This window comes from Hemibagrus wyckioides, linkage group LG11 (assembly GCF_019097595.1).
Source record: "Hemibagrus wyckioides isolate EC202008001 linkage group LG11, SWU_Hwy_1.0, whole genome shotgun sequence".
Classification (NCBI taxonomy): domain Eukaryota; kingdom Metazoa; phylum Chordata; class Actinopteri; order Siluriformes; family Bagridae; genus Hemibagrus; species Hemibagrus wyckioides.
This window is the reverse complement of record NC_080720.1, coordinates 26,870,493-26,883,980: the sequence shown is the minus strand read 5'-3', so window position 1 is coordinate 26,883,980 and position 13,488 is coordinate 26,870,493. Positions and strand designations below refer to the sequence as shown.

The following is a 13,488-nucleotide window of genomic DNA, read 5'->3' as shown; positions in this document are numbered from 1 at the left end:
ACACTCTCCCCTACTAAATTATTATTGCAGCAGACCTAATGGATTGGTCTCAATATAAATCACAAAATAACAAATATAACAGTGGTTAATAACAATTATAAAAATGAGTATTAATAAAGAAATAAACTTGAATCATTTTAATAAAACATGTATATTTAAGTTTGCTTTATGTATTGTTTGAGATGCATGGCTTAGGGGAGCTTAGTGAAGAGCCTGCTTTTTAAAAAATTTTGTATGTATATCACACTTTAACCCATGCTTTCATGGCCACTATTTATCTCAAAATTGCACAGAAAAACACACATACTACGAGAAGGAAACACTTTTATTTATGTGGCCACTCAAATTTGGATGCAAACCAATGACACTGATCAAACCAACACATTTATATTAAATAATTGTTTAGCTGGTTCATGATGTTTTTTTCTTTGCATTTGATTATTCTTCTCTGTGTTATGTATTCTACTCAGTGACTATTTCTGTCAAATGATGTGAAACTCGCCAGAGCCAGGTTTAGGTTCTATTAGTTTGGACAAATTCATTTTCTGAGATGACTCAGGAAGCCCGCAGCATGGTGGCAATAGTCTGTACAAAGACATAAATAAAGGATGAGAGCTGCAATGGGCCCTTCTAAATCACATTCACCTCAATATGCAAGGATGCTATGTCATGCAAGGTGACTAAAATTATAGTGTGAAGTGAAACAGAACAGGCAAGCTGTCCTAAAGTCTGGCGGAGAGATTTAAAGCCTTTCGCAGCACAGTGAGCAATTGTTAAATAGCATTACGATTAAGAACCCTAGATCAGCCTAATAAAGAAGTAAAAATTCTTGCTATTTCTTATGTCTACAGTATCAAACATCTGAGTCTGATTGTCTGATTAAAAATAAGGTTTATACAGACAGGTCTTCAAAAGTGTATCAGTATCCATTGTCTAGAATGCAAATATCATGAGTGTTTAAATACATTAAATGTCTTTTGTTTCACCACTTGAGTGCGCTAGAGTGTAAGCAGGACCGTGAAACATGCACCAAAAAAAAAAAAAAAACAACAACAAAAAAAAAACAACTGATAGACTGGGAAAGCCAAAGAAGCATGACCCATCTTCTAAAATAAGTGCTGCTGTTCTGGAGAATGAACAAAGAATGAACGATAAGAGTGGTTTAGAAGTCCAAATGGAGGCACCGAAAAGGTTTGTTCAGCAAGGCATGCAGTTCTGACACTTGTCCATTTTTGGCCAAACAGATCTCTGCGGCTGATGATTCTCCTAAACCAAGCACAGGATTGGAATGTCTTTGATCTTGCTGAGCGCTCCAACAAAACCGTCCGTACTCATTTTTTTCCCCCATTGCGCTGTAAAGACAACAAGTGCATGAAGGTTTGCTTCGGTGCATAAGACTTGACAGTGTGTGTTCACAACAAAAGCAGCAGAGAAAAGAATGTAAGCTTTAAGAGATGCAAAGCTCCCACACTATCCCAAACTTCTTCCTTTCATCCCTTCTGGTCAGCATTTCCTCATCCATGGTGTTGATCACTCCTCTTCCTCCTCCTCCTCCTCCTCTTCTTCCTCCTCCTCACCATCTCCTTCTTCCTCCTGCATGAACTCCACCATCAGTTCGGCCGTGCAGCTGGCTTCTCCCAGGCTGTTCACCGCTTTGCAGGTGTATTTGGCGTCGTCGTCAGGACACACCTCGGATATTACCAGGCTGCAGTGGCCGTCCTCTTCGTAGTCGATCTGGAAGTGACGTGTCTCCTTGATGGGCTGGTCGTCTTTGTACCATACCACCTCAGGATCCGGGTAGCCTGATGGAAATACACATAGCACTTTCTTTTAACATCTTTTAAAGCAATCTCATGTTTTTTTTTTGTTCGTTTGCTTTCACAATGGTGGCAAAGTTGTTGAGGTTTTATGTCCCTGATCACACATGCAAGCACTGGAAAGATAAAGAGAAAAAGACCTTGCTTTTTTTTGTTGCTGTGCTTACTCAGCTTACTCTTGTAGTTATTTCCATGAAAAACATATCCTCATGCCAGTATAAATAGGTTGGACCTAGTTGTACTGGCATAAGGATGTGTTTTTCATGGCCGTAACTATAATAGTTATAACTACAAAGTACTTTTGTAAGTTGCTCTGGATAAGTGTATGTGTTAAATGATGTAAAAATAAAACAGTATAATAATAATAATAATAATAATAATAATAATAATGACAATAATAATAATAATAACAATAATAATAATAATAATAATAATAATAATAATAAAAAATATTATTATTATACTGTTTTATTTTAATAATAATAAAAAAAATAAAAAATAATAATTTGTTGTTAAAATTTGCCACAGTTATATATTAAATGAGTATATATATATATATTAAATAAGTTCCTGAGCAAGGCCTTCATTTGTATCTCAACTTAAAAAAAATGAAGTAAACAGTATTGTCAAATATTAATTATTCAGTTATCATAATAATTATGATTTATTATATTGTCTAGAATGTCTAGAAATATATATAGTATATTTCGAAATGGACACATGGGCACACATCCTTACATTCTTGGGGATCCTGCTCACTAGACAGAGTGAAGATAAATATGTGGCAGTCATGTGACAGGTATTATGATCACTCGTATCTCTTTTGTATTTTATATTTACCAAACTTTTTCTGTTTTGATATTCCCTAAAGATTATCAGAAGATTTCTGTAATAAGAAACACGTTCCGCAGAGCATATGAAAGTTCTGAATTATCCATTAATTATTTTCTGTGAGAATAAAACTAAACCCATTCTGGACAGAATCTAAAAATAAATAATATACTACACATAGATTTTTCTTTGACGTCTACAGGTTGCAGCCTTAATGTGGATTTGTTTTGTATTGGGCCCAAATAAATGATTAAAAAAAGTGATTCCATGACCTTGGGGTGCCTTTACCATTAGGGTCTTAGTCCACTCTAACTATAGACTAAAATCTAATCATTAAATTACTTTACCATTATCGATTATGTGACAAAAATGTACATTTTATTGGTCAACATCATTCACTCAACCTAAACATGTTTACTCCAATGAACCCAGTCACATGTTCAGCAGAAAGCAGAAATCACCCAAACATCCTGAAGCTCATAGGAAGAAGAAAATATCTTTTGTAAATCCTTTCTTTTTCAGTGATATTATGATACTGACTGATGATATTATGATACTGACTGATGAGGTCACAAATCCTGTTTCCCAAATCAAACAAATCAAACAAATACTTTAAATGCTATTTTAAATAAATCTTCAAATAAAATGTCCTAACTACTTAAATTAAATTACGAATGCTTTAAAAAATTGCCTCAATCTGGCAACTCACTTAAATGATGCAATGAACGAAATGAGATGTTATCTGTGAATGGATTTCTAAATGGTTAAATTCAATTTAAAGTAAGTTTTAAGAGTAAATTTTAAGAATAAACCCTTTAACTAAAGAGGATTTTAAGAGCTACATGGCACCCCAACTGTGAAATCACCCATGAAAGTAATTAAATTGAAACAATTCCTAGTAGACTCAGATCTTTGGAGAATATTATTGGCTGAGTTTTAATTACCCTCGATCTTGCAGTCGAAGCGGGCGGCGCTACCTTCCACCACCTCCACATCCTGGATGATGAGGGTGAAGCTGGGAGGAGCAGGGGTGTGGTTTTCTTCTTCTGTTGTCTCTAGGAATGGTGCAGGCGGTGCTTCTGATAGCACACATGCACAGACATAGTAGCATGCTCCTTGTTATTTGTTTATAGTTCTTACACAGTATAAACAGTATAAATATTGAAGGTTATGCTAGCTCGGTTCATTACCTTCGGTTGGCGAGCTTTTCTTAAGCCCGATTCCTCCTAACATTCCCATGGAGCTGAATCTGGAGATGGCTCGCACTGCGTTTCCGGTTTTCTGTAGAACAGAGGTACAAATGTGTGTATTTCTTGACCAACTTTCTGACCTTGTCTCTGTTTCACCCATACAAAAGTAACATGAGGGAACTGAGACTTCTAACCTGCCATCGGCGTCTCAGGATGTACTTCTTCATGCGTTCTTTGGAGAGCTGCTTGGCTTCCATGTTCTTGGTGTCCTGTTTAAGCCATTGGTTTTCCAGACACTGTGCACAGGTCAGTCTGGCTCTGCAGGATGAAAGCTATTTTGATCAGACTGCTTTTATATTCTGCACTCGCGAAAGTGCTTTTCGTTAATCTCAGCATTATGAAACTAGATGATTAAAAGAAAACCTTGCCACCATTACAGCATGTTTAACTAAAGAGCCTAGCTTTTTGATTTTACTTCATATTTTTCTTCAGTAGGTTGCTGATGAAGTCCTTGGCCTGCTCAGAGATCTCATCAAAAGCCTCATCCTCAAAGTCCCAGGTTGCTGAGGTAACATTTGCAAGTGTTTCATTATCGTTGTCCCCCATGAACGGAGAGAGCCCACTGAGGCTAAGGATAAAATGAAGAAAGAGAGAGTTGAGTACATGTAGCATAGTTTAGAATTTAACCTTCCACTTAATAAATAGTGAACAGAGATATCGGACCAAACAAAAAACAATCTTCTAGATGGCTGAATATCTAGTAGGCTGTTGTTGTTGTCACTTATTCCCATTCAGTACACAGCACACAGTTTCTATTAAATATATGTAGTTCAAAAGACAGAAGAAGGTTGTATAACATACAGGATGTAGCAGATCACCCCGATGCTCCACATATCTGTTGCATAGCCAATCGCTTCGTAGTTAATAACCTCAGGAGCTACAAACTCAGGGGTTCCAAAAAGAACCTTGAGGGAACCGGAGTCCACTGTGGACAGAAGAAAACAACCATAACCAGCTTGTCTAAAATGACAATGTTGATGTTTGCCTGAAAATTATACACCATATGGATTGATAGATGTTTAACGAATCAATCCTATGCCATTTCACACAGTCTGAGACTGACTGAAGCATTGAAACAGCATTCTCACGGAGCAAATTCCAAGCTATGTCTGTTTATTATCAGAGATGTCACATTTCCACTGGGTTAGAAAGCAGACGAATACCTAGCCTTCGTGCGAGGCCAAAGTCGATGAGCTTTATCTTGCTGCCTGTCTTGTTGACGCACATGATGTTCTCCGGCTTGAGATCAAGGTGCACAATGCCCTGTTTGTGAATGAACTGAACACCGTCGATAATCTGGAGCATATACTTAATGACCTCACGTTCGGACAGCTCGAAATCTTCATCTACGATTCGCTCAAACAGCTCACCACCGGAGATCCTGCAACGGAAAGGGACATCACCAATCAGAGAACACAAACAACATGACTGAAAGTGGAAGAGACTGCGCAGGACTTAATCAGCATTAATGCACTTTATCGGCACGTTCCATTAAACAAGCAAGACTTATTTCTGCTTATGGTACCGTAAACAAATCCCACACTCAATCCAGATTCAAATCTGGGCCTTTTTTCCATCATGGCTGCCAAGCTAAGGTTGTGGATATTGCGCTTTCACTCCTCCCTCACTCAGGCACATTAACACTATATAAGGACAAGTGACAAGCACTTCTCCAATCACACACTACTGTCTCTGCTGCTCTCTCCATAAAAAGCCAAACTGGTGATTTAAAGGTGTTGGGGAGAGAATAAGGCTATCAGACATGCTTGTGCTTTCAGAAGTGTCTGAGATGAGAACACTATGAGAACCAGGAGGGGCTCAGAACAACATTAATAAAGACTGAGCAAACAAATTATGTCTAGGGTCTATAATGTTTGAGAGTAATCCTATAACAGACAGCTGAGAGGTGACATCACATACAGTCTTCCAGCATACAGTCTAGCACCTTTGTTTAAGTTTGTTCAGTAGAGCAGGTGAATTTGTCAGGTTTGATTAAATTCTTCAGTATATATCAAAAGCCAAACAACAGCTAAACTAGCCCAAAACTGAGAATTGGAAAATGGATTCACAACAAGGTCACCATGGAACATGCTTATTTCTAATCTTTGCATCTTTCCTATCATCCATCCATCCATCTTTCTATGTATCCATCCATTTTTTGTATCACTCTTCCTACAAAACGTCATGAGGAGTCTGTAGTCTATCCCAGGGGACTTGGGGCACAAGGCAGGAAATACCCTGAAAAGGATACCAACCCATAGCAGGGTACGTACACACACACACACACACACACACACACACACATACTATGGGCAATTTACAGTTATGTAGCCAGAATACACACCTCTTTGCAAGCTATCTTACAATGCAAATCTTTCTGTACATCATAGACAGACTGTCTGCATTTACACTTTGCCTTTGTTTGCAGAAATGTGTTAGTTTTAATTCACTTTCAAGCTGTAAATCAAGATCTTGGTGCCCAATCTGATGTTCCTCCTGCACTAAAAATGCTCATAGATTGAGCAAGAGGGCAGCATGATTACTACCACAGCTAGTCTCTATTACCACAAGCCTTATTACTTTTACATGAATGTCTGTAAATAACAAGAACAACAACAAAAAAAAGAAACAACCCAACCCCTGTTTTAAAGTTGTACTGGTGTACTTACATTTCCAAAACCATCACAATGTCTGATTTGCCCTCAAAGGCATCCACACACTGCACAAGTTTAGGATGGTGGAGGCTGTTCATGATGCCAATCTCCTGTCGCACGTTCTCCTTCTCTTTCTGCGAGAAGGCTTTGATGAACTTCCCAGCCCAAACCTTTTTGGTTGACTTCTCCACTAGTTTGAAGACCTGACCAAATTTGCCACTGGTAGAGACAAGGCAGAGAAAGAAGGTTGAAAGAAGTGCAGAGGATATATGATAAGAGATTGGAGATGAGTACAATAGTGTCTTACGTTCCCAAGCGATCCTCTACATCATAGAATTCTTTAACAGTGCTGTCTTTCTTTATGACCACATCCCTGTACTCAGGCTCTTTATCTGAATCTAAACAATAGGGAGAAGAAGGAACAGCTGAGATTTGCTTTTTGAGAGCAAGAGAGCGATCAATAAATTATAGAGTTGAGCAAATTCATGGGTAGGAAGAATATATGGAAGGAGAGATGGATGGGTGAGTGAAAGAGTTAAAAGTTTACTGAAAAAGGGCTGGCAAGACTGGATTACATACCATCATCGGAAGCAGCTGCCTCCGCTTCTTCTTCTTTTTTTTCTATGGAAAAAAATAAACTTTAGTGCACATTCAATTTCCCCTTGTTAGTAATCTGTAATTCAATGCTCTAATATCAGCATTAAACTAAAACAAACACGTTAGCTCTCTCTCCCTCTCACCTGGCACCTCTGGTTCTCCCACAGTGACGGGTTCTGACTCGGCACTGGGTTCACCAATGCCATACATGTTAACAGCACGCACACGGAACTTGTACTGACGGTCAGGGAGCAGCTGCTGGACATGGTAAGAGGTGCTGTTGCAGGAAGTGAGGTCACTCCATGTGTTGTCCAGGGAGTTCCAGATCTCCAAGTTGTATGACTTGACAATACTGCCACCATCATACGTGGGTCCATACCAGGAGAGGGTGAGTGAGGAACGGCGGACATCTGAAGCAGCCGGGACACCCGCTGGTGGATCAGGCTTGTCTAACACAGAGGTTATGAACAATGAGTAGTGAAAGAGAAATGACACATCATGTGACTCTGCGTCTATCTATCTATCTATCTATCTATCTATCTATCTATCTATCTATCTATCTATCTATCTATCTATCTATCTATCTATCTATCTATCTATCTATCTATCTATTGCTTTACATATTGCGCTGCTTTCTAATCTCAGAATTTACACATGCCCTTACTTATTTGTCCTCTCTCAAATACTGTCAGCTTTGCTTTGATGAACTCTGCTAATACTGCCCTGGGCGACATTAGCAAAAAACATTCTTGCACATTCGGCACGATGGGAAAAAAAATCATAAATTAAATTAAGGATTTTAAGGGATGTAGTGTTTGGTGCGTAATAGGTGCGTCATCATGCGCACATCAAGGTTATTTCTGTTACATAGACCAAATTACTGCAAGAGGACTCTTGAGAAAGAAGTCTAAAAATGGTTTAAGGCTGTTTGTCTTACTCTTGATTCAGTGACATGTCAGAGACAATTCTTAATAATGACCAGTTATGTTCTGAAATTAACTTAACAATTTGAGAGCATCAGAATTATACCCAGGTTTCTAAACACTGTTCATTCATCATCATTATTCTGATCCAGGTCACAGTGGACCCAGGACCAAGAATTTTGGGAACAACAGGTTTGAAGTGAATATTTATTCCCACCAAGTGTATAGTTCTAGTGACAAATCTTCTTATTGGCTTGATTTTAGGAGGAAATTCTGGAAATCTTGGAGTTCATTTACACCTACACTATAGTGACAGTATATGCTATATAGCTAACATATAGTACATTTACTACAAAGTATGATTCAGAGTATATACCAAATCACTTTATTTTAGTTTACAGACTGTAGGGCATAGGGAATCTGATCCAGCTCCTCAGCTCTCAGTCCTCCTCCGGCCTCACACACATCTAAGTGTCATACCTACGACAGTAAGGTTGAGCGAGGCTTGCTTGGTGCCATATTTGTTCTGTAGCTCCAGCGTGTAGCAGCCACAGTGGTCCTGGTCGCTTGCTGCTATTGTCAGCTGACTGCTGTTCTCAGAGGTCTCTATAGTGATGCCGCCACTTCCTGTTTGTATCTAGAGTAAAAAAGTGGCCAGAATTGAGAGATGAAACAACAGTGTGTTAAGTATTTTTAAGCTACTACTCTGTGCAACTATTAATCATGCAAAAGTCTGTAGGAAGTTACTAAAGTGAATGATGATCCACTGTAACCGGAGTTCTAAATATTTAATAGGAAATTGTAATTTCATGGATCTTTTGTGTTAGATCAGGACTACTGGATAAAAAGAGCTAATTCGTCTAGTTGAAATGTCCCAGTATAGACCCCACAGCACTCATTCTTATGTTTATCTTCTCTCATTTAAGAAGAAGAAGTCTTTATTTGTCACATATACATTAATTCTGTTTTTCACATATCCCAGCTTAGGATGTTGGGTGACTGTGACTTAGATACAGCACACGTCGAGCAAATAAGGTTAAGGGCCTTGCTCAAGCACCAAACAGTGGACGTTTGGTGGTGATGGGACTCGAACCCCTGAACAGCCAATCAGTTACCCAGAGCTTTTCCAACACAACTTTACATTGGCCCTATTCATTCCTTACTCCTACTTTTCTCCTTAACGTCATCTAGTTCTTCTCACCGGCTTTTTGAACTTCAGCCAGTTGCAGGTAATGGGTGCGGTGCCTCCAAAGTTACACAGTAGCTCCACTTTCTCTCCTGCTCTGATCTTGACATCCCCAGGGAACTGAAGAACCTGAGGAGGAGAACCTGCAGGGGTGGGGAGGAATGTGGAGTTCCATTAAATTCAACCATTCCCGATCTGAGCATATTACATACCCTGTTTATACACTTACACTAGGTGTATATAGTCTGCATCTGGTATATCGTAACGTTCTGCTTTATATTTTGCGTAAATCTTGTTCAGAGAAATGTGTTGGATTTAATGAGGTGTTTACCTTGTTTGGTGGGAGACTTTGGCGCTGGTTTCTTCTTTATCCTGGCTTCATCTGGATAATACACACAGTGTCATGTTGGTCAGACAAAGTACTACAAATGATTACTTTTTATATGTACATGTACATATAATATAAATATATTATAAATTATATATATATACATATATATAAAATATGTGTGTTTGTGTGTGTGTATCACCTCACAGCATGCAGCCGGTCAATTGGTTTTAAAAGCAAAGGAAAAAAATCATCCATCAAGGAGACATCAACAGGAAAAATCACATAAAAACATTCTTTATAAGGGTGTCCTCTGTGCAGAACTTGCTTCTAAACAATGTGCGCTAATGGAAAAATCTTCCCATTCTGAAGGTCGTTTTGGAGTATGTATACTCGTGCTGTATATGTATAGTCAGCATTTATTCTGGAGTGCCTGGGAGAGTTCGCGGGAGTTCCGCGGAAGGCTTGCCTCGACCGTTTAGCATCCCACAGAGAAGGCTTGCCTTAAGGATACCGCCTGCTGGAATTCTCCTTTTATAGGCATGCTAAAAATAGGGGCCCCAGGATCCAGGAAATGGTGCTGGCTCTCTCCCCAATATTTATTCTAGCTTTGATAGCCGTCAAGAAACAATGCAACATATAAACCTCACTAATGCTTAGGCGCAGTGTGAGGAAGCATTTAAAGGGTCCGTGAGCAAAGAGTAAAATGCTCTAATCCATTTTAGGGCATTCTTTTCTGCTTTGTTTAAAGCACTTCTCACATTCCCCTATTATCATTTTCCATATAATAAGGTTACTGTGTTGTGACAGGCAGTGCTTGCTGGGCTTGTGAAATCCTAGATGCTTGTAAGGCTTGTAAACTATATAACTCATGGGCAAACTTTCCAATAACATATGCTTCTTATATTTCTAGAGTGAGATTCCTCTTGTGGTTATAACCACATTTATATGGATTTAATACCATCGCTGATATACCTGTTATTAATCGTTATTATTAGATCAGCACTGGGTGTGAAGGAGTAGCTGGATAAATGTGGCCTGGCTTTATTTCTTTTTCTTTAATCTGAAACTCATCAATGAACTCAGAAGGAAAACAGCTGATAAAAGTCACATAAATCAGACAGATTTCCAATGCCGTCCCCTCTAGACAAGTAACCTGAAATTTACCAACAGTTAAATGACACAGACAAAATCCCTCTTTCGATGCCACCATCCAGCAACGTTGACCTGCCATGTCATTGTCACTTTTCTGGCTTCAATGGTATACGAATTAAAAAAGTACATTTTATTATATTTATGTTCCTCCTGCTTCATGATAAGTCCCACAATGGAGGAAAATCAAGTGTATATGGAATTTTCTAGATATGTGACCATGAAGCGTTATAGTCATGGCCATCTGAAAACTCCCACACTGACAAATTAGACAAACCAATAAAAACAACAGTGTTTTTGACCTACTCTCTGTTGTAGGTGTTGATGAGGAGCTTTTCTTGTTTTTCTTTTCTGCTGATGGATCTGATGGATCTATAAAAAGATGTACAATCAAAGGAAGTTAATATATCTGCCATTGGTAGTGCAGAAGCTGTAAAATTAATGGCAATACTTTATATACGATCAGACTTGGTAATGGTTAATTGGTTAATTTGTCCAAAACAAATATGAAAATAAAAATAGGAATATTTTTAAGACACTGACCATCAACGTGAACCATGCAGGAGCATTCAGCCTTTCCTTCGGCATTCTCCGCTTTGCACAAATAGCGCCCTTCATCCTCAGGAAGTGCTTTGTCTATGGTAAGTGAACACTTGCCCCCTAATGTAAAATAAATAAATAAATAAATAAATAAATTAAACATGATTTATGATATAGATAATCTACAAATCTGGTAAGGAAATGAATCATTATTAAGAACATTTTCTGGTGAGTTGGACGGAAGAACTCTGACAAATATGAGTTTGCTGGTCTTAACTGGTAATAGATGTTTACTGGGATCTTCCTGCTAAGTTGATGCTTGTTCAGAAGAAACACAGTCCAAAAATAGACATAATATTTATAGATAGAGTTGGGTAAAAACAAAGGTCTTTCCTAGCTATTGGATAAAGAAACAATGCAGGATATCGCTAATCTTTTGGCATGACCCAGACTTGGGGAATCCTGCACTTCTATTTCTGAACATTCTAACTATGCCAGAGTGGCTGAGAACATTAGCTGCTTTGTGTTTGTACAGAGGGTCAGTCGTTTTTGAGCCCCCATATCAGATGGCTCAATAGAGATGAGCTAAAGGAGCTGAAATAGCAGCACTAACTTGAAGTCACCCATGTGAATCACAATCCCTGATTTATGAGCCCAGGGATTTACAGCCTGTTAGGAGTGTCTGAAAACACAGTTTAAGCTTCACCGGGCTTTTCTAGCTTCATTCACAAACTCACCAGATCAGCATCATAAAGCCAGAGGAACTTGTGTGTCTCCTGACATGCCCCATAACCAATGCTTCTAAATTACACACATGCTGTATAATTAATTACAGTTGAATCCATACAATTAAAGAGCAATGTATTAAGAAGTCGTGATTCGTTGCCTCATACCTTCATTGGATAAGATAATAAACTTTGACGGCTTCACAACCTTCCCATCAAGTGTCCAGGTGATGACAGCCTGAGGGTCAGAGGTCACCGTGCACTCTAACCTCAGCCGCTCTCCATCGAGAACAGTCAAATCACTCAGAGGCTGTGTGAACACAGGTGCTTTGCCCGTGCCCTTCTTCTTCCCGTCCTCTCCATCCACTGAATTGACCACGCTCTTCTTTTCAGCTAAACTCTTGTTCAAGTCGTTACCTTTCTTCTGACTGATGCTCCCATTTTTGTTCTTGGGTTCCACTATCGCACCATCAGTTTTCTTTTCTGTGCTTGGAATGATCTCCTTTTTTGTAGTCCCTGCATCGTTCTTTTTGTCTGTCTCTTCTTTTTCTACTAAATTGTCCTTTTTGCTTTTATCTGTAGCTACATTCACACCATTAATGCTTGTTTGTTTGTCCTTAGTGATTGCTGGTGTAGGAGCTGGGTCTTTTTCACTAGGTTTCTCTGATTCTATGTTCTTCTTCTTGTTTAGGACGGACCTGAAGTCTGCAGGTGCACTGCTGTTATCCGGCTCTGGTGGAGGTGGTTTTGGTGAGGCTCCCTCTTTCTTCCCCAACACTGACCTAAAGTCTACTTTGGTTGGGGTGTTTGTCTTGATCTCTGACCCAAGCTTAGGCCCCGAACGAGGCTTAAGGGCTGCCCTGAAGTCCATCTGTCCTCCTTAGCCACTATTCTTTGAAGCAAGTATCTTCAGGAACTTCTGGATGTTTGCTTTTTAGAGCTAGAGTTTCCAGGAATGTCCACACTCGTATCCTCTTTTGCAATGGGTTCTGGGGAGATCCTGTTATTAAATAACTGTGTGGAGGTCCTGATCCGTCCGTGGCTCCCTGCTGCTCTGTTCGAGCCACTGCTGGCTCAAATGCCCTGGAATAGAGTGAGGGAGGAGAGAGAGAGAGGACAAAAGAGAGAGATGGATATTGAGCAAGGGGGATATACAGAGGGAGGAGTGTTGGAGGGGGGGAAATAGATTGTTTGAAGACTTAGTCTCCATTCTATAATAGGTTAATTGGAGACAGGGACATTTTTTTTTTTGATGGCATCAGTGGGGACCTCTTTTGCCATATTAGGAAAACACTTCCAGTGCAAAGAAACCCACACAGCAGGACAGCAATGGGAGATAAACACCACAATGAGCATAAGCTACTGACTCAGGATCGGCATCTCTGAGGTGATGGGAAGTGATGTGGGTCAGGGGTAAAGTTTCTCTGTCTGGCCAAAGATCAGGGGTGAACTTGGATGGGGGGATTTAAAGGTGGAGCCTGAGGA

At 39.4% G+C, this 13,488-nt stretch overlaps 1 protein-coding gene across 1 annotated transcript; it reads right to left on the bottom strand.

The window, feature by feature from the left end:
* Positions 1–304: 304 nt before the first annotated feature.
* On the bottom strand, positions 305–13,116 carry mylkb (myosin light chain kinase b). Its single transcript, XM_058403528.1, has 17 exons — positions 12,172–13,116; positions 11,282–11,398; positions 11,045–11,110; positions 9,590–9,640; positions 9,274–9,401; positions 8,553–8,709; positions 7,293–7,598; positions 7,132–7,173; positions 6,860–6,950; positions 6,568–6,771; positions 5,062–5,279; positions 4,700–4,823; positions 4,314–4,466; positions 4,033–4,156; positions 3,839–3,929; positions 3,593–3,727; positions 305–1,802 (listed from the first exon to the last, which is right to left on the bottom strand). The coding sequence occupies exons 1-17, from the start codon at positions 12,872–12,874 to the stop codon at positions 1,531–1,533; spliced, it is 2,982 nt and encodes a 993-aa protein (XP_058259511.1). The 5' UTR covers positions 12,875–13,116; the 3' UTR covers positions 305–1,530.
* Positions 13,117–13,488: the final 372 nt, after the last annotated feature.